Below are 22,260 nucleotides of genomic sequence, written 5' to 3'. Positions count from 1 at the left end.
TCCCTGATAACCAGCCTCATCAGCCTGTTTTTTTCCACGAAAACGGGGTATGTTTTTCGGACAAAAAAACAGTTAGGATTGCATGGTGAAATATCTGTACAAAATTGTGATAATGCCCTGTTGTTTTGGGCGAAAAATTGAATACCTTCCATAGTGTGTAAGATACATCCAGTATTTGGAAAGTAAGTGCAATGTGAAACTGTAATGCACAGTTTATATTTACTGTATATTTCAGCAATGCCAAATTTAAATTGGGCCTGATTCAGAAATGGACACAATGTCGAGGTTTCACGCAGTTGAGGTATTTTTTTTTGCCACTGCCGCACTTGTGATTGTTTTACGATGACAGAATTTATTCGGAAAGTGACAGGTAGCCAGCGTTTGTGGGAGGTAACGTGGGTGGCTTCAAAAATGCAGGCGTCCTGGGTTTCTGGGCATACCATAGTCAGCCACTGCGAATTCAGCTAGAGAGGCCCCATTGTCTTAGGAGAGCTGCTCAGCCTAGGACAGCATAGGCTTACTCAGAAGTTTGAGATTTGAGCATTGTGCATCTGATGTTCCCGCTTTTGTGTGTAAGCTGCGGATGTGAGATGCCTTTGGTGGGTGTCTATACAATAGGCATCAGCTAAGTCATTAGCATATTTTTGCAAGACCACTGCGTACCGGATTGCACCTGCAAACGTATCTTTGAATCACACCCATTGTGCTCACAGCTAAAGTTTAACTCAAATTTCCACCATCTTAGCAACTTGCTTGTGTCATAAGAGAGCTCTAGTTACAGGATGAGCCATGCTACTAAATAAAACTGGAAGAGAACCATTTGTAACCATTTATGGAAAGATACATAGAGTTGTCTATGATCTGCAATACCACTGATACGCAGAGGAAACCCCTCCTGGTTAAAATTGGGCGAGGTGTGAATGTTATTATCTAAGTAGCTAGGACTACAACAGTACTCCTAGTTTCTCTAACGTCCTAAGTGGATGCTGGGGACTCCGTCAGGACCATGGGGTTTAGCGGCTCCGCAGGAGACAGGGCACAATAATAAAAGCTTTAGGATCAGGTGGTGTGCACTGGCTCCTCCCCCTATGACCCTCCTCCAAGCCTCAGTTAGATTTTTGTGCCCGGCCGAGAAGGGTGCAATCTAGGTGGCTCTCCTGAGCTGCTTAGAATAAAAGTTTGTTAGGTTTTTTATTTTCAGTGAGTCCTGCTGGCAACAGGCTCACTGCTACGAGGGACTTAGGGGAGAGAAGTAAACTCACCTGCGTGCAGGATGGATTTGCTTCTTAGGCTACTGGACACCATTAGCTCCAGAGGGAGTCGGAACACAGGTCTCACCCTGGGGTTCGTCCCGGAGCCGTGCCGCCGACCCCCCTTGCAGATGCCGAAGTTGAAGAGGTCCAGAGGTCCAGAAACAGGCGGCAGAAGACTTTCAGTCTTCATAAGGTAGCGCACAGCACTGCAGCTGTGCGCCATTGTTGTCAGCACACTTCATACCAGCGGTCACTGAGGGTGCAGGGCGCTGGGGGGGGCGCCCTGGGCAGCAATGTATTATACCTTTTTTATGGCTAAAATACATCACATATAGCCCTTGAGGCTATATGGATGTATTTAACCCCTGCCAGAACTCACAAACTCCGGGAGAAGAGCCCGCCGTTTTAGGGGGGCGGGGCCTATTCTCCTCAGCACACGGCGCCATTTTCCTGCTCAGCTCTGCTGTGAGGAAGGCTCCCAGGCTCTCCCCTGCACTGCACTACAGAAACAGGGTTAAAACAGAGAGGGGGGGCACTTATTTGGCGATATGATTACATATGTGAAAATGCTATAAGGGAAAACACTTGTATAAGGGGTTGTCCCTGTATAATTATAGCGTTTTTTGGTGTGTGCTGGCAAACTCTCCCTCTGTCTCCCCAAAGGGCTAGTGGGGTCCTTTCCTCTATCAGAGCATTCCCTGTGTGTGTGCTGTGTGTCGGTACGTGTGTGTCGACATGTAGGAGGACGATGTTGGTGAGGAGGCGGAGCAAATTGCCTGTATTGGTGATGTCACTCTCTAGGGAGTCGACACTGGAATGGATGGCTTATTTAGGAATTACGTGATAATGTCAACACGATGCAAGGTCGGTTGACGACATGAGACGGCCGGCAAACAAATTAGTACCTGTCCAGGCGTCTCAGACACCGTCAGGGGCTTGTAAAAACGCCCATTTACCTCAGTTGGTCGACACAGACACGGACACTGACTTCAGTGTCGACGGTGAAGAAACAAACGTATTTTCCTTTAGGGCCACACGTTACATGTTAAGGGCAATGAAGGAGGTGTTACATATTTCTGATACTACAAGTACCACAAATAAGGGTATTATGTAGGGTGGGAATAATCTACTTGTAGTTTTTCCTGAATCAGATAAATTAAAGTGTGTGATGATACGTGGGTTTCCTCCGATAGAAAATTATTGGAGGTATACCTTTTCCCGCCAGAAGTGAGGGCGAGTTGGGAAACACACCTTAGGGTGGATAAGGCGCTCACACGCTTATAAAAACAAGTGGCGTTACCGTCTCCAGATACGGCCGCCCTCAAAGAGCCAGCTGATAGGAAGCTGAAAAATATCCTAAAAAGTATATACACACATACTGGTGTTATACTACGACCAGCAATCGCCTCAGCCTGGATGTGCAGCGCTGGGGGGGCTTGGTCGGATTTCCTGACTGAAAATATTGATACCCTTGACAGGAACAATATTTTATTGACTATAGAGCATTTTAAGGATGCATTTCTATATATGCGAGATGCGCAGAGGGATATTTGCATTCTGGCATCAAGAGTAGATGTGATGTCCATATCTGCCAGACGATGTTTATAGACACGACAGTGGTCAGGTGATGCAGATTCCAGACGGCACATGGAAGTATTGCCGTATAAAGGGGCGGTCCATCGGACCTGGTGGCCATGGCAACAGCTGGAAAATCCACTTTTGTTACCCCAAGTCACATCTCAGCAGAAAAGGACACAGTCTTTTCAGTCTCAGTCCTTTCGTACCCATAAAGGCAGGCGGGCAAAAGGCCAGTCATATCTGCCCAGGGTTAGAGGAAAGGGAAGAAGACTGCAGCAGGCAGCCCATTCCCAGGAACAGAAGTCCTCCACAGCTTCTGCCAAGTCCGCAGCATGACGCTGGGGCCATACAAGCGGACTCAGGTGCGGTGGGGGGTCATCTCAAGAGTTTCAGCACGCAGTGGGCTCACTCGCAAGTGGACTCCTGGATCCTACACGTAGTATCCCAGGTGTACATTGGAAATTCGAGACGTCTTCCCCTCACAAGTTCCTGAAGTCTGCTTTACCAACGTCTCCCTCCGACAGGGAGGCAGTATTGGGAAAAAATTCACAGGCTGTATTCCCAGCAGGTGATAATCAAAGTACCCCTCCTACAACAAGGGAAGGGGTATTATTCCACACTATATTGTGGTACTGAAGCCAAACGGCTCGGTGAGATCTAAAAGATTTGAACAATTACATACAAGGGTTCAAATCAAGATGGAGTCACTCAGAGCAGTGATAGCGAACCAGGACGATATGGTGTCACTGGATATCAGGGACGCTTACCTACATGTCCAAATTTTGCCCTTCTCACTAAGGGTATCTCAGGTTCGTGGTACAGAACTGTCACTATCAGTTCAGAAGCTGCCGTTTGGATTGTCCACGGCACCCCGGGTCTTTACCATGGTAATGGCCGAAATGATGATTCTTCCTAAAAGAAATATGGACGCTTTCCTGATAAGGGCAAGGTCCAGAGAACAGTTGGCGGTCGGAGTAGCACTATCTCAAGTAGTTCTACGACAGCACGAGTGGATTCTAAATATTCCAAAATCGCAGCTTTTTCCGACGACACGTCTAATGTTCCTAGGAATGATTCTGGACACAGTCCAGAAAAGGATGTTTTCTCCCGGAGAAGAAGGCCAGGGAGTTATCCGAGCTAGTCAGGAACCTCCTAAAACCAGGAAAAGTATCAGTGCATCATTGCACAAGGGTCCTGTGAAAAATGGTGGTTTCTTACAAAGCGATCCCATTCGGTAGATTTCACGCAAGAACCTTTCAGTGGAATCTGCTGGGAAAATGGTCCGGATCGCATCTTCAGATGCATCAGCGGATAACCCTGTCTCCAAGGACAAGGGTGTTTTCTTCTGCGGTGGCTGCAGAGTGCTCATCTATAAAAGGGCCGCAGATTCGACATTCAGGACTGGGTCCTGGTGACCACGGATGCCAGCCTGAGTGGCTGGGGAGCAGTCACACAAGGAAAAAAAAAAAAAAATTTCCAGGGAGTGTGATCAAGTCTGGAGACTTCTCTCCACATAAATATACTGTAGCTAAGGGCAATTTACAAGGCTCTAAGCTTAGCAAGACCTCTGCTTCAAGGTCAGCCGGTATTGATCCAGTGGGACAACATCACGGCAGTCGCCCACGTAAACAGACAGGGCGGCACATGAAGCAGGAGGGAAATGGCAGAAACTGCAAGGATTCTTCGCTGGGCGAAAAATCATGTGATAACACTCTCAGCAGTGTTAATTCCGGGAGTGGAAAACTGGGAAGCAGACTTCCTCAGCAGGCATAACCTCCACCCGGGAGAGTGGGGACTTCAGCGGGAAGTCTTCCACATGATTGTAAACCGTTGGGAAAAACCAAAGGTGGACATGATGGCGTCCCGCCTGAACAAAAAACTAGACAAATATTGCGCCAGGTCAAGGGACCCTCAGGCAATAGCGGTGGACGCTCTGGTAACACTGTGGGTGTACCAGTCAGGGTATGTGTTCCCTCCTATGCATCTCATACCAAAAGTACTGAGAATCATAAGAAGGAGATGAGTAAGAACGATACTCGTGGTTCCGGATGGGTCAAGAAGGACTTGGTACCCGGAACTTCAAGAGATGCTCACGGAAGAACCGTGGCCTCTACCTTTAAGAAAGGACCTGCTCCAGCAGGGGCCTTGTCTGTTCCAAGACTTACCGCGGCTGCGTTTGACGGCATGGCAGTTGAACGCCGGATCCTGAAAGGGCATTCCAGATGAAGTCATCCCTACCCTGGTCGAAGCCAGGAAGGATGTAACCGCAAAACATTTTCACCGCATTTGGCGAAAATATGTTGCGTGGTGTGAGGCCAAGAAGGTCCCTACAGAGGAATTCCAACTGGGTCGTTTCCTACATTTCCTGAAAACAGGACTGTCTATGGGCCTAAAATTAGGGTCCATTAAGGTTCAAATTTCGACCCTGTCGAATTTCTTCCAGAAAGAACTGGCTTCAGTGCCTGAAGTTCAGACGTTTGTAAAAGGGGTACTGCATATACAGCCTCCTTTTGTGCCTCCAGTGGCACCTTGGGGATCTCAATGTTGTTTTGAGTTTCCTAAAGTCACATTGGTTTGATCCACTCACCACTGTGGAATTAAAATATTTCACATGGAAGGTGAAGATTCTATTAGCCCTGGCTTCAGCCAGGCGTGTGTCAGAATGGGCGGCTTTATCATATAAAAGCCCTTACTTAATTTTTCATTCTGACAGGGCAGAATTGAGGACTCGTCCTCAATTTCTCCTTAAGGTGTTTTCTGTTTTTCACATGAACCAACCTATTGTGGTACCTGCGGCTACTAGGGACTTGGAGGACTCCAAGTTACTTGACGTTGTCAGGGCCCTGAAAATATATGTTTCCAGGACGACTGGAGTCAGAAAATCTGACTCGCTGTTTAGCCTGTATGCACCCAACAAGATGGGTGTTCCTGCTTCTAAGCAGACGATTGCTCGCTGGATTTGTAGTACAATTCAGCTTGCACATTCTGTGGCAGGCTTGCCACAGCCAAAATCAGTAAAAGCCCATTCCACAAGGAAGTGGGCTCATCTTGGGCGGCTGCCCGAGGGGTCTCGGCTTTACAACTTTGCCGAGCTGCTACTTGGTCATGGGCACACCCTGACTGAGGAGGACCTGGAGTTCTCTCATTCGGTGCTGCAGAGTCATCCGCACTCTCCCGCCCGTTTGGGAGCTTTGGTATAATCCCCATGGTCCTGACGGAGTCCCCAGCATCCACTTAGGACGTTAGAGAAAATAAGAATTTACTTACCGATAATTCTATTTCTCGTAGTCCGTAGTGGATGCTGGGCGCCCATCCCAAGTGCGGATTGTCTGCAATACTTGTACATAGTTATTGTTACAAAAATCGGGTTATTCTTGTTGTGAGCCATCTTTTCAGAGGCTCCTTCGTTGTTATCATACTGTTAACTGGGTTCAGATCACAGGTTGTACGGTGTGATTGGTGTGGCTGGTATGAGTCTTACCCGGGATTCAATATCCTTCCTTATTATGCACGCTCGTCCGGGCACAGTATCCTAACTGAGGCTTGGAGGAGGGTCATAGGGGGAGGAGCCAGTGCACACCACCTGATCCTAAAGCTTTTATTATTGTGCCCTGTCTCCTGCGGAGCCGCTAAACCCCATGGTCCTGACGGAGTCCCCAGCATCCACTACGGACTACGAGAAATAGAATTATCGGTAAGTAAATTCTTATTTTTATGGAGCAGCTCATAAATGAGTTTATTCAAATAAAATAAAAGGATGGAGAGGGCATATTTTTAAGGACATACGTTGTACTGCAAAAGACGCACAGCCATTTTAAATCCATAAACATACAGTACTTGCCATCTGTATGAGATCTGAGCTGGTGGAGATCGGGCTTGTTCTTTACGTACATCTTTCCCTTTGGAAAAGTGCAGGAGCACTCCAGCCCATATAATGAAAACCTTAAAACATTCAAATTGACACATTTAATAAGGAGCAGTCCGATGTCCACTCCTTTATATGATCGTCTTAAGCCATAAGCCCAGCAGTATTCTGGAGAAAAGCTGAAAAGTAGAATTTAATGAAAGGGGTGAAGCATGCACACTCTGGAACAGCGGGCATCTTCTCATTAAGCTGTCATATTACCATTACCAATGAAAGGGTGTATTTACAATTGTTCTTTTATATGGTTGTGAATAAAGTATAAATAATCTACTGAATTTCTTCATAGGATTCACCTTGGTACCGCCAAGATTGTGCAAATTCTGACAAATCAGAGATTAACACCACGGCTAACCATAAGAGCCACCTTCTGGATGTGAATTGTCTCATCTGCATGGGTAAGATGAGCGTTGCAGCAATTTCTTCACATATTTAGGGCCTGAGTTGGGCAGATGTCTGTGCACGGGCACACACAACACATGCGCAAATACACATTTTCTGCTATACAGGAAATAGGCTGATATACAAGGATGTGCAACCCCACTTGTAGAATAGCATATGTCCCGACAATGCCAGAAAGATTAACAAAATAGATTCCATGGGACAAAGTCGTTGTGGGATATTTCTCTTACGTCCTAGAGGATGCTGGGGACTCCGTAAGGACCTTGGTGTATAGACGGGCTCCGCAGGAGATATGGGCACTATAAAGAACTTTAGAATGGGTATGCACTGACTCCTCCCTCTATGCCCCTCCTCCAGACCTCAGTTAGATCCTGTGCCCAGAGGAGACTGGGTGCACTGCAGAGAGCTCTCCTGAGTTTCTCTGATAAAGAATTTTGTTAGGTTTTTTATTTTCAGGGAGCACTGCTGGCAACAGGCTCCCTGCATCGTGGGACTGAGGAGAGAGAGGCAGACCTACTTAAGTCATAGGCTCTGCTTTTTAGGCTACTGGACACCATTAGCTCCAGAGGGAGTCGGAACGCAGGTCTCCCCTCGCTGTTCGTCCTAGAGCCGCGCCGCCAGCCTCCTCGCAGAGCCGGAAGATAGAAGCCGGGTGAGTATAAGAATAAAAGAAGACTTCAAGGCGGCAGAAGACTTCAGATCTTCACTGAGGTAAGCGCCATTGCTCCCACACACTACACACACTAGCGGGCACTGATGGGTGAAGGGCGCAGGTGGGGCGCCCTGGGCAGCAATAAAAACCTCTAAATCTGGCATTATAAGGTTAGACACTGCGGAGGCAGTAATTCTATACATCCCCCGCCAGTTTTGTGATACTTTGAGCGGGACCGAAGCCCGTCGCTGAGTGGGCGGAGCTTGGTCCCTCAGCACTAACCAGCGCCATTTTCTCCACAGAGATCTGCAGAGAAGCTGGCTCCCCGGTCTCTCCCCTGCTGAACACGGTGACACAGGGCTAAAAAGAGGAGGGGGGGGCACTTGTAAGGCGCAGTGAGTGTATTAACACAGTGATTAAGATAAAAGCGCTATTATCTGGGAGATTATTTTCCAGTGTGAGTTGGCGCTGGGTGTGTGCTGGCATACTGTCTCTCTGTCTCTCCAAAGGGCCTTATTGGGGAACTGTCTCCTTATAACTATATCCCTGTGTGTGTGTGTCGGTACGAGTGTGTCGGCATGTCTGATGCGGAAGGATCCGCTAAGGAGGAGGTGGAGCAGATGATTGTGGTGTCTCCGTCGGCAATGCCGACTCATTGGATGGACATGTGGAATGTTTTAAATGCAAATGTGACCTTATTACATAAGAGATTGGACAAAGCAGAGTCCAGAGAAAAAGCTGGGGTCAATCCACCGCTTTTACTGGGTCACCGGGCCCTTCTGGGTCTCAAAAACGTCCCCTATCCCAAATAGCAGACACTGATATCGACACGGATTCTGACTCCAGTGTCGACTACGATGATGCGAGGTTACACCCAAGGGTGGCCAAAAGTGTTCATTAGATGATTATTGCAATAAAAGATGTTTTGCATATCACAGATGACCCCTCGGTCCCTGACACGAGGGTGCACATGTATAAGGAAAAGAAACCTGAGGTAACCTTTCCCCCATCCCATGATCTTAACGAGTTATTTGAAAAAGCTTGGGAAACTCCAGATTCCCAAAAGGATTCTTATGCCGTATCCTTTCTCTGCACAGGACAGGGTACGTTGGGAATCCTCACCCAGGGTGGACAAGGCTTTAACACGCCTGTCCAAGAAGGTGGAGCTACCGTCTCCGGACACGGCAACCCTCAAGGATCCTGCTGATCGCAGACAGGAAACTACTTTAAAATCTATTTATGCGCATACAGGTGCTTTGCTCAGACCGGCAATAGCATCGGCATGGGTGTGTAGTGCAGTTGCAGCTTGGACAGATACCTTGTCAGCTGACCTTGATACCCTAGACAGGGATACCATTTTATTGACCTTAGGCCACATTAAAGACGCAGACTTATATATGAGGGACGCTCAAAGAGACGTTGGGCTGCTGGGTTCGAGAGCCAACGCCATGGCGATTTCTGCTAGGTGAGCCTTGTGGACCCGCCAATGGACGGGTGATGCCGACTCAAAGAAGCATATGGAGGTTTTGCCATACAAAGGTGAAGTTTTATTTGGGTAAGGTCTCGTGGACCTGGTTGCCACAGCTACTGCGGGTAAATCTACCTTTTTGCCTTTTGTTCCCCCACAGCAAATGAAAACTCCACAATATCAGATGCAGTCCTTTCGGTCGCATAAGTCCAGAAGAGGTCGGGGCTCATCTTTCCTCGCCAGAGGTAAGGGTATAGGAAAGAGAGCACCTGCTCCAGCTAGTTCCCAGGAGCAGAAGTCCTCCCCGGCTTCTACTAAATCCACCGCATGACGCTGGGGCTCCACTGAGGGAGTCCGCACCAGTGGGGGCACGTCTTTGACTCTTCAGCCAGGTCTGGGTTCTGTTAGACGTGGATCCTTGGACGATGGATATTGTATCCCAAGGCTACAAACTGGAATTCGAAGAGGTGCCCCCTCGACGATTTTTCAAGTCGGCCTTGCCAGCTTCTTCCCCAGAGAGGGAAGTAGTGTTAGCTGCAATTCAAAAGCCGTGTCAACAGCAAGTGATTGTCAAGGTTCCCCTAGTCCAACAGGGGAAAGGGTACTATTCGATCCTGTTCGTGGTCCCGAAGCCGGATGGTTCGGTCAGACCCATTTTAAATCTAAAATCCCTAAACCTGTACTTGAAAAAGTTCAAATTCAAGATGGAATCGCTCCGGGCTGTTATCTCCAGTCTCCAGTCTGGAAGGGGGGGATTTTATGGTGTCACTCGACATAAAGGATGCATACCTTCATGTCCCCATATATCCTCCTCATCAGGCGTACCTGAGATTCGCTGTACGGGACTGTCATTACCAGTTTCAGATGTTGCCGTTTGGGCTTTCCACGGCCCCGAGGATTTTCACCAAAGTGATGGCGGAGATGATGATGCTCCTGCGCAGGCAAGGAGTCACAATTATACCTTTCCTGGACGATCTCCTGATAAAGGCGAGATCCAAAGACAAGCTGGAGCAGGACATTGCTCTCTCCCTGACAGTTCTGCAACAACATTGTTGGCTCCTAAACCTGCCGAAGTCACAGTTGAATCCGACGAAGCGGCTGTTGTTTTTGGGAATGATTCTGGACACGGAATTACAGAGAGTTTTTCTTCCAGAAGAGAAGGCTCTGGAAATTCAGAGTTTGGTAAAACAAATTCTGAAACCAGCGAGAGCATCAATTCATCAATGCACTCAGTTGCTGGGGAAGATGGTGGCGGCCTACGAGGCCATTCAGTTTGGCCGATTCCATGCAGAGAGTCACAATTATCCCATACTTGGACGATCTCCTGATAAAAGCAAGATCGAGAGATCAATTGCAGAAGAGCGTGTCGCTCTCCCTGAGAGTGCTACAACAACACGGTTGGATTCTCAATCTGCCAAAGTCACAATTGATTCCAACGACTCGACTATCATTCCTAGGCATGATTCTGGACACGGAACAGAAGAGGGTTTTTCTCCCGATGGAAAAAGCCCAGGACCTCCAGAACATGGTCAGAGACTTGCTAAAACCAAAAAGAGTGTCTGTTCATCAATGCACTCGAGTTCTGGGGAAAATGGTGGCAGCCTACGAGGCCATCCCCTTCGGCAGGTTTCATGCGAGGACGTTTCAGTGGGACCTCCTGGACAAGTGGTCAGGGTCCCATCTACTAATACATCAGAAGATAAGCCTGTCTCCCCGGGCCAGGGTGTCTCTCCTGTGGTGGCTTCTAGAAGGTCGCAGGTTCGGCATTCAAGACTGGGTTCTGGTGACCACGGACGCGAGCCTCCGAGGATGGGGAGCAGTCACACAAGGAAGAAGTTTTCAGGGGCTATGGTCAAGCCAGGAGGCTTGTCTACACATCAACGTACTGGAATTGAGGGCCATATACAATGGCCTACGACAAGCGGAGAATCTTCTTCGAGACCTACTGGTTCTGATTCAATCAGACAACGTCACAGCCGCGGCTCATGTAAACCGCCAAGGCGGGACAAGGAGCAGAGTGGCAATGGCGGAAGCCACCAGAATTCTTCGCTGGGCGGAAAATCACGTAAGCGCTCTGTCAGCGGTCTTCATTCCGGGAGTGGACAACTGGGAAACAGACTTCCTCAGCAGACACGATCTCCATCCAGGAGAGTGGGGACTTCATCAAGACGTTTTTACAGAGATAACAAGTCTCTGGGGAATTCCTCACATAGACATGATGGCGTCACGCCTCAACAAGAAGCTTCGGAGGTATTGTGCCAGGTCAAGGGACCCTCGGGTAGTAGCGGTAGACGCCCTGGTGACACCTTGGGTGTTTCAGTCGGTCTATGTGTTCCCCCCTCTTCCTCTCATCTCAAAAATATTGAGAATCATAAGACAAAAAAGAGTGAAAACAATCCTCATTGTTCCAGATTGGCCTCGAAGGGCCTGGTATTCAGATCTTCAGGAGATGCTCACAGAAGATCCATGGCCTCTTCCTCTCAGGGAGGACCTGTTACAACAGGGGCCCTGCGTGTTCCAAGACTTACAGCGGTTACGTTTGACGGCATGGCGGTTGAACACCGAATCCTAGCTGGGAAAGGTATTCCGGAGGAAGTCATCCCTACTCTGATAAAGGCTAGGAAGGCGATGACGGCAAAACATTATCACCGTATCTGGAGGAAATATGTTTCTTGGTGTGAAGCCAAGAATGCTCCTACGGAAGATTTCCATCTGGGCCGTTTTCTCCACTTTCTACAGACAGGAGTGGATATGGGCCTAAAATTAGGCTCCATTAAGTTACAGATTTTGGCCCTGTCTATTTTCTTTCAGAAGGAATTGGCTTCTCTCCCAGAAGTCCAGACTTTTGTAAAGGGAGTGCTGCACATCCAGCCTCCTTTTGTGCCCCCAGTGGCACCTTGGGTCCTTAATGTGGTGTTACGGTTCCTGAAGTCTCACTGGTTTGAACCTCTTCAAACGGTTGAATTGAAATTTCTCACTTGGAAGGTGGTCATGTTGTTGGCCTTGGCATCTGCAAGGCGGGTGTCCGGATTGGAGGCCTTGTCTCACAAGAGCTCCTATTTGACTTTCCATGTGGATAGAGCAGAGTTGAGGGCTCGTCCTCAATTTTTGCCTAAGGTGGTTTCTTCATTTCATATGAACCAACCTATTGTGGTGCCTGTGGCTACTGGTGACTTGGAGGATTCCAAGTCCCTGGATGTAGTCAGGGCCTTAAAAATCTATGTAGCCAGGACGGCTCGGGTTAGGAAAACAGAAGCACTGTTTGTCCTGTATGCAATCAACAAAGTTGGCGCTCCTGCTTCGAAGCAGACTATTGCTCGCTGGATCTGTAACACGATTCAGCAGGCTCATTCTACGGCAGGATTGCCGTTACCAAATTCGGTAAAGGCCCATTCCGCTAGGAAGGTGGCCTCTTTTTGGGCGGCTGCCCGAGGCGTCTTGGCTTTACAGCTTTGCCGAGCAGCTACCTGGTCAGGTTCAAACACTTTTGCAAAGTTCTATATGTTTGATACCCTGGCTGATGAGGACCTTGCGTTTGCTCAGTCGGTGCTGCAGAGTCATCCGCACTCTCCCGCCCGGTCTGGAGCTTTGGTATAAACACCATGGTCCTTACGGAGTCCCCAGCATCCTCTTGGACGTAAATCTTTTTCTCCAAGTCTGTAGAGGATGCTGGGCGCCCGTCCCAGTGCGGACAAAATCTGCAAGGCTTGTATATAGTTGTTGCTTCCATAAGGGTTATGTTACAGTTGAGATCAGTCTTTAGCTGATACTGTTTTTTGTTCATACTGTTAACTGGTTGCGTATATTCCAGGTTATACGGTGTGGATGGTGTGGGCTGGTATGAATCTTGCCCTTAGATTAACAAAATCCTTTCCTCGTATTGTCCATCTCCTCTGAGCACAGTTTCTCTAACTGAGGTCTGGAGGAGGGGCATAGAGGGAGGAGCCAGTGCACACCCATTCTAAAGTTCTTTATAGTGCCCATATCTCCTGCGGAGCCCGTCTGTACCCCATGGTCCTTACGGAGTCCCCAGCATCCTCTACGGACTAGGAGAAAAAGATTTACCGGTAGGTTTAAAATCTTATTTTTTTGCCATAATCAAGGTTAATAAAATACAAATCTAAGAGGATGTTTTTAACACACTGTTATTCTGTTTCATAGGGAAAATACAACCTTCAGATGAGATGGATCTCAGCCAGTTAATACAGTTGACATCACCAGTAAAAATCACATCGGAAAACAACAGCATGGATAATCTTTCTTCACAATCAGGAGAGACCACAGAGAACCTGAAAAAGTTGGGTTTTGATGTAAATTAGGTTATCATTATGTTTGATTACTAAGATCTATAGACCTGTACAGTGCCTTGCTAAAGTATTCACCCCCTTGGGTTTTTAGTTATTTTGTAACATTACAACCTGTAATTAGAAAAAATTTTAATCTGAATTTTATGTGATGGATCTGCACAAAATAGTCTATAAGTTGGTGAAGTGAAATGAGCAAAATTTATATAAAAAATAATTTTTATAAATAATAATTTGAAAATTGGCATGTGCATATGTATTCACCCCCTTTGCAATTAAGCCCCTCAAAAGTTCTGGCGCAACCAATTACCTACCTTAAGTGAAATTAAGTCCACCTGTGTGCAATCTAAGTGTCACATCATCTGTCAGTATAAACACACTTTTTCTGAAAGGCCCCAGAAGCTGCAACTCCACTAAGCAAGAGGCATCACACCATGAAGACCAAGGAGCTCTCCAAACAAGTCAGGGACAAAGTTGTTGAGAAGTACACGTCAGGCTTGGGTTATAAAAAAATATTCAAACCTTTGGTGATTCCACGGAGCACCATCAAATCCATCATCTTCAAATGGAAAGAACATGGTACCACAACAAACCTGCCAAGAGAGGGCCGGCCAGCAAAACTCGCAGACCGGGCAAGGAGTGCATTAATCAGAGAGGCAGGACAGAGACCAAAGGTAACCCTGAAGGAAATGCAGAGTTCCACAGCAGAGACTGGTGTATCTGCGCATGTGACCACAATAAGCCGTACACTCCATAGAGCTGGGCTTTATGGAAGAGTGGCCAGAGAAAAGCCATTACTTAGTGTTAAAAACAAGAAGGCACGTTTTGAGTTTGCCAAAAGGCATATAAGACGACTCCCCAAATGTATGGAGGAAGGTACTCTGGTCAGATGAGACTAAAATGTAACTTTTTGGCCACCAAGGAAAACGCTATGTCTGGCACAAACCTAACACATCCCATCACCCCAAGAACAACATCCCCACAGTGAAACATGGTGGTGGCAGCATCACGCTGTGGGGATGTTTTTCAGCAGTAGGGACTAGTAAACTGTTTTGAGTCGAGGGAAAGATGGATGGTGCTAAATACAGGGATATTCTTGAGCAAAACCTGTTTCAGTCTGCCTGTGATTTGAGACTGGGATGGAGGTTCACCTTCCAGCAGGACAATGACCCGAAGCATATTACTAAAGCAACACTCGAGTGGTTTAAGGGGAAACATTTAAATGTGTTTGAATGGCCTAGTCAAAGCCCAGATCTCAATCCAATTGAGAATCTGTGGTCAGACTTGAAGATTGCTGTTCACTAGCGGAAACAATCCAACATGAAGGAGCTGGAGCAGTTTTGCCTGGAATGGGCAAAAATCTCAGTGCCAAGATGTGGCAAGCTCATAGAGACTTATCCAAAGCGACTTGCAGCTGTAATTGCCGCAAAAGGTGGCTCTACAAAGTACTGATATTAGGGGGGTGAATAGTTATGCACGCTGAAGTTTTCTATTATTTTGTCCTATTTGTTGTTTGTTTCACAATAAATAAAAAAATCTTTGAAGTTGTAGGCATTCCCCCCTATGTTGTAAATACTATGATTTAGGGGGTCATTCCATATTGATTGCTCGCTAGCAGTTTTTAGCAGCCGTGCAAACGCATAGTCGCCGCCCACGGGAAGTGTATTTTCGCTTTGCAGGAGTACGAACGCCTGTGCAAACAAGACTAGCCCTGCAAACACATTTTGTGCAAAACAAGACCAGCCCTGTAGTTACTTATCCTGTGCAATGATTGCTGCGACGAGTGACACGGTAATGACGTCAGATACCCGCCCAGCAATCGCCCGGCCACGCCTGCGTTTTTCCAAACACTCCCAGAAAACGGTCAGTTGACACCCAGAAACTCCCACTTCCTTTCAATGTTCTTGCGACCGCCAGTGCGACTGAAAGCGTCGCTAGAACCTGTGCAAAACCACTATGCTCCATGTACACCGTGTGCGAATTGTGGTGCATACGCATGCGCAGATTTGCCATTTTTTAAAATGATCGCTGCGCTGTGAAAAACGGCAGCGAGCGACCATCTCAGAATGACCCCCTTAGTGTAAATCTCTGCTTTTGTTAGAAATAAGTATACACACTTATATGCTTGATGTATACCTGAGACAATTACTACTGATTTTAAGTTGGAGGTACACATATATTTATTTTTATCGGCAAGTCCTTTTTTTTTAAGCCTGAATTCGTTGTGCAAATGCTTCCAACTTAGTGATTCCTTATGTGTGTAACCCTCCCATCACTCTGTGTATGCTTTCCTCTTCCAGATATGCTGTGAGTACTGAACTTCAAGGGATACCTTCTTCATGTTCTGCTGTGTGGAAAGGATTCATTAACATGTTTTCTATAAAGCAGTTCAAAGTTACAGCATACAAAGTGTCTGGCTATAACACCCACCTATGCCAGGTCAGTAGTGTTACTTGTAGCAAAAAATCAACACAAAAGCTGTAATATTTTAGTACGCTGTACATTATGTTATGGGATAGCATTAAATAATTTGAGCTAAACACACTTTTCTTCTCCATGCCATAGGAGACACAGGCTTCATAGTGGGGTATAGGTTGAGTAGATGTCTGGGTACCAAACAGTTAACTTTTTTCTACCGGCAGCAACCCAGGCTCCTTATCTCCCTATGCCCCAAGTTCCAGGCAGGCCATTTTTTGTTTGGTGCATGCAGGCACCGTTTTAGGGGGACTGCTTTTAGTAGCCTCTCATCTTTTTATTTATTGAGCGGACAGCGATAAGCACTGCCACTTCGTCAACCCCAGTCTGGAACCCTTAGCTGCAGCCGGACGCATGAGGGTACAGTTAACAGCAGCTCCCCGATTGCAGTAGGGCTACTCGGAGACCCCTTTAACCTTTGTCTCCGCCTTAAAGTCTTGTTCCAGGGTAGCATTATTAACTTAGTCCTGGGCAAAGTCCTGTAATAGAAATAGCCTCAGTACCGGTGACAGTCCATGTCCTCATTAAGCTCTGGGTTGGGCTTGTCTGTCTGTTCCCCCAGGAACATGCTGCTCCCTGCAAGAATGATAGCGTCTGTCACCGCCGCTGCGGGAGACCATCGGCTGTGCTGATAGTGGATGTCCAGGTCACCTTCACCCCCACTAGACCCCAAGGACAGCTAGGTAACGCGGCACTACAAAGGTGGCTGCCATTTGCCCTGGGATCAATGTCAGTAGGGGGAGTTAGACTATCCCTGTTAGCGCCTCCCCCACACTTTGATGCTTTCTCTCTTTACAGGCATCCCGCCACAGGTTGACTCATCCTCACCCTGCCCTCCTTCACAGAGAAGCGGAGCAGCCATTTTACACATTGACAGCCTCCACAAGTGTCTTGTGTGGGCAGGTCAACCTTACTAGGATGTGAACAAGCCCGCTTGTTGGGCGAAACGTTTTCCAGACACTATCCCACCTGAGACCAGGAGCACCGCACCAGCAGTACTTGATCCCGGTCCGGGGTCCTGGTAACAGCCTGAGGAGTCTCGGAGCTTCCTGCACAATGACTTGTCCGGCTCCTAGTGTAATACTTCACTGCTAACTGATAATTCACAACACAGCACACAGGTGCTGCCCCAGATTTTAGGGGCACGTACCGGTAATTCTTTATACTACACGGCGTTATTATCTCCCAGCTGTGACATTGCAGAGTGTTTGAGATTTCAGTTCATAGTGGGCGCATACCCACAGTATATAGGAATATTTCATCTGGAGACTGGACATTGATATTATTAGCTATGACATCATGATGGCGATTGTCCGGTATCTAATTAGCATACAAATTGCAGTACCCAGATTATTTTCTAACTACGAGGGCGGGGTCTCTATTTTAATGCTATGTGCAGAAAGTGACTATTTCAACCCCGATCTCATGTCCAAAGCAGAATTTATTGCTGTGCATGTTAGGACAGAACTTACCATGCTTTTCTGACCTAATCAAGTGACTATGGTGAATTGTGTACTGTTTATTGTGGAATTAGCAATATCTATTGCTTGAAATACACTAATGAGTACTGGACACTAACATCATTAGCTATAATATCTTGCTGGTGATGGATCAGCAATTTATTCATTAAGCAAATTCGGGTATCAATGCTATCCTCTAATTAAGAAAGTCAAATGACTATGGTGAATTGTGTTTGGTGTATTGTGGAATCAGCAATATCTATTGGTGTAATACACTAATGAGTACTGGACATTAACATCTTCAGCTATTATAGCTTGCTGGTGAAGGATTAGCAATTTATGCATTAAGCAAAATTTGGTAGCAATGTTATCCTCTAATTAAGAGGGTAGGGTTTCAGCACAATGCTATGTGCAGAATGTAATTATTCTAACTGATTGCATGATACTGAATCCATATTCATTATGTCACCACCCCTGTTGCACACCTGTTTTCAATTTATTATTCTGTGACTTTACTTATTCGGTGAACTCTCATCTGAGATCCAGGTCTTTTCCTGCCTAATACAGACAGCAGATTCACCCATCTTTATTTTCACTTTCATTATTTATTTTTGATTCTGTCCCAGATGAGACCGCTACAATAATATTCTTATTCGGTGCTCTCTCATTGGTGCCTCCACTAGCCCTAGACCCTACTACCATACCACACCACATATGCCCGATCTCGTCTGATCTTGGAAGCCAAGCGGTCTGGGCTTGGTCAGTACCTGGAGGGTGACTTGCTGGGAATACCGGGTGTTGTAGGATCTACCAGGACTGGAGTAATTCTCAACACCAACAGCAGAAGCACCCCTTTTCTTCTTTCACTCTTGTTCTTCAGTGTGCACCATTTACCAGGGGAACCCTCTTTAAGTGACATATTATATTGCTATATTCCTATCAAAGGATACGGTGCTGCCTCAACCCAGGTGGGGCACGGTGCTCCGTTTAGCCACTCGTGGCCCCATTAATACAATCACTGTACTGGTCAGGGTGGCAGGGTACAGGCCAGATATGTGGCTGTTTACCCCCAATTCCCAATTAAGGGTTAAATTTACCAGAACATTTAATAATTTTTTAAGGTTTCGGTATACACTAAAATGTAAGCTATCTTTATAGCCTCTTCTTTATTATATTTTTTTCTTATTCATTTCTCCTCGTATAATTTCCAAGTGGGGTACAGTGAGTCAACCATCAGTTTAGTGGCAAGCTATTAAAAGTGATGTTTTAAATAGTATTTTTGCTCTGTATTTACCGACATTTACGAGTGCGCCCACACAAGAGTCTTGTTTTCTCTACTACAGTTACATATATTGTTCTCTGACTCTGGGCGCACCACCAATTTGGACACTGCAATAGTGACACATGTCAGGTTAATTGTCCCCTTTTGGTACTAAAATTCATCAAATCAAATTATTTCTCTGGCGCCCTTCTTCCAGTTGCTTCCACAAGTCTCCAGAGACTTACATAGGCTCCAGATCTGTTAGGAACTTTGGACTTGCTTAATGTTTAGACTCTTGGACTTGCTTAGAATTGTGGTTCTTGGATTTGAGGAACGTAGGAATTCTCTGACTTGATATACCTTAGGAAGCTTGGACTTGCTTGATGTTGAGGGGAACTCCAGAACTATTGGCTTGAGACTCCTAGAGTCCTCAAGAGGGTCTTCCACCAATAGCAACCCTCCGCTGTTCCCTTAGTGCTTGATACGTACAACGGTACTTAGTTGGCCCTCTGGACTTAATACATCCGGCAGTAGGAGCACACACAATAGACTGAAAACCCTGGGTAACACTGAGAAAGGACTTAGAGTGAGGCACACTACAGCATTGGGAGTGCGTCAAGGGTTGCATACAATCTCAATCAGGGCAGGTGTTATACTGTGTAGAAGTTATGCAGGCTGCAAGCCGAAGCACTGGTAATGGCAGATGAAGGATGCCATACAAATCTTAAGGTGGAAGCAGGCAGGACAGGAGTCAGGTCACAGACATGCAAGAAATCTATCCACAGAAATCAATCTGGACAGGTGTCTGGAGTCAGTGGTTTATAAACTATAACCAGCACTGGGGTAGTGGCCAGGAGGGAATATGTAGGGTAGCTGCACCAATCAGCTACCAGCAGCGAGAGGGAGCAGTGATTAACTAGACTTGCAGCGCGTCCATTGTGTCTAGGTTGCTAGGCCCCGGGTGGGGACCAGTGACTCTAGCTGCTGGAAGAGACGCAGCGTCCCAGACTCCTGGCAATGACCAGGACCTGCATCCAGCACGGGCCGCACGGAGGACCATGACAAGATCTCCCTGTATACCTCACTTCCAGCAGGCAGGTTATACAGAAAGCTCCTTCCTACTCTCGGCCACTGCTTCCAACCAGGAAACGGCTTGGGTTACCTCTCTTTTGCAAGTAATTTTGCAGTCGCTGGATCGGCTTGCTACCCCTGTGCCCACCACCCAGGCTGGTTGCTATACAGGGGCTAGTCTGCCACGGTTGCGCTGTCTGATCTTCACCGCCCACTGTAGAGCCATCGTGGAGGTACTCCTTCTCATAGACAGTGCATGGTTTGGGGCAGGTGTCCGCTTCTTTCCAACAAATGGGTAAAGACTGCCCTTCCAGACGCAGACTTACCAGGCGTGCAGCCTCTACTCCACAGTCTGGTTCGGATTCAGACTCTGGGCTTTCTGAGCAGGAGGAAACTGTATCAATTAACTCGGATGTGGAGAATTCCTCTATCCCAGAGTATTCTGTGTCTCACGTTGATGTAGTGTCCCTGATTAAAGCAGTTCAAATGTCAGAAGCAGGTTCCCGTTGTATTCCCTATGTCTTCTCAGTTTGAGGATCTTGGCGGAGGCTTGGGTTACTCTGAACAGGCGTTCTCATGTCTCAAATCTCATTGCGGCTATTTATCTGATTCCTGAATCAGTCCAAGTGGAAATCTTCTTTCCTAGTAAACGCACACGTTGCCCGCCTTGTTAAAACATCTACCCTCCCTATCCATAACACGGTTTCTCTTAAGGATTGGATAGATTGGTAGTTGAAAGCTTTCTTTATGGTCATTTATTCTCATTCCAATGCTGTCGAGTGTCCGGCCCTAGTATCTGCTTGGGCGACTAAGGCCATCAGCAGTTGGGTAGACACCCTAAGGATGGTCTTTCTTCGGGTACCCTTAGAAATAATTTATTGTCTCTGGGTACGTTTATTATGATGGCAGTACCCTATCTTGGTTAGGCGGCAATAAACACTGGTATCCTAACCTCCAAGATGTCTGCTTCCTTCGTGTCGGCTAGGAGAGCACTCTGGCTCTGTTCCTGGTGTGCTGACACAGAAGGCCCTAGAGGCTCTTCCGTATTCCTATGATATTCTCTTTGGTATAAAATTGAACAAGATTGTGGCCATGGTGGAGACGTCCAAGACAGCCTTCCTTCCTTCTGCAGTGAGCATCTACTCCTTTCGTCCGCAAGGGAAAGCCAAAGGCCAATATTTTTCTAGGTTCTATGGTTCTCCCTCCAAGAGCTCCAAGCACCAAGTTAAACAGCCCTGGTCTACCAGACGTCTGTTCATCAAGCCAGAAGACAAGCCTGCCACATGACTGGACAGGCCTCCACATGGAGGATCCCAGTGTGGGAGGCCGGCTTCTGCTTTTCTCAGAGCCCTGGATGGCAATCATGACGGATTCCTGGGTTCGAAGCATAGTCTCCCAAGGTTACACTCTATCCTCCTGGGAGCATCACTCTCATTTGGCCTTCAAGGTAATTGTTCCTGTTCCCCAGTTGCAGAGAGGCATAGGCTTCTATGCCAGTTTCTTCTTGGTTCAGAAGCCGAAGGGCTCCTTCCAGCCTATCCTCAACCTGAAGACCCTCAACAGGTACTTACGGGTTCCCAGGTTCCGTGTGGAGTCTCTGCGTTGCATCATTCTGGCCCTGGAGCAGGGGTTTTCATGGCCTCTTTGGACATCCAGGATGCCTATTTGCATGTTCCTGTCTTGCTCAGTCATCAGCCCTTCTTCTGGTTTAAGGTTAGGAAGAAACATTACCAATTTCGGGTGTTGCCATTTGGTCTTTTTACAGCTCTTTGTGTCTTCATGAAGGGCATGTCGGTCACGGCAGCTCGTTTATGACGAAGGTTGTCAGATTTCTTCCTTACCTGGATGATCCTCTTATTCTGGCCCTGTTACCAGATGTACTCCGATCATCTCCATCTCAGGATAGATCTTCAGTTTCACGGCTGGATCATCAATTGGGTGAAGTCCTCCTTGAGTCCATCTCTGGAGATGCTCTATCTGGGGTATAAGACTCTCGTAATTTGAAAAGTCACACTTGTATTGTATATCTGTTTAAAAAGTAGCTTTATATCTGTGTAAAAATTAGCATCCACCGGTTTTTTCTAATTTTCTCAAAACAAGTTCTATAATACTTTGTATGCAGCCTCAGACATGCACGCAGATATACAGTCAAAATTAGAAAAAGCTTTAGGTGATACTTTTTCACAAATATACAATACAAGTGTGGCTTTTCAAATTACGAGAGTGTTATCTTTATGAGATTGAGTTTACTTTATTTCTTCCTGAGCCTCCCCATAGCTTTAATAGGCAGCCTTCCCACCACTAATCCCTCCCTCTGTGAGACTTGTGATTTCACGAACTGGGTGTACTGCTTGGTAAATGACAAATACAACACTGCCGGTACACTACTGTATGTAAATGAATGGCTCATGCTG

General features: G+C 46.9%; 1 protein-coding gene across 4 annotated transcripts in view; it reads left to right on the top strand.

Annotated features, from left to right (window-relative positions):
• The window catches only part of SPOCD1 (SPOC domain containing 1), a 493,492-nt gene that overhangs the window by 372,257 nt on the left and 98,975 nt on the right, over positions 1-22,260 (top strand). For all 4 annotated transcript variants that reach the window (XM_063954236.1, XM_063954237.1, XM_063954233.1 and 1 more), the window contains exons 9-11: positions 7,043-7,151; positions 13,437-13,572; positions 15,880-16,018. In XM_063954236.1, coding sequence (XP_063810306.1) covers positions 7,043-7,151; positions 13,437-13,572; positions 15,880-16,018 — 384 coding nt within the window. The remainder of the gene's footprint in view (positions 1-7,042; positions 7,152-13,436; positions 13,573-15,879; positions 16,019-22,260) is intronic.

This window comes from Pseudophryne corroboree, chromosome 2 (assembly GCF_028390025.1).
Source record: "Pseudophryne corroboree isolate aPseCor3 chromosome 2, aPseCor3.hap2, whole genome shotgun sequence".
NCBI classification, from domain to species: Eukaryota; Metazoa; Chordata; class Amphibia; order Anura; family Myobatrachidae; genus Pseudophryne; species Pseudophryne corroboree.
Note: the sequence above shows the minus strand (reverse complement) of the source record. Positions and strands in the feature narration are given on the sequence as shown.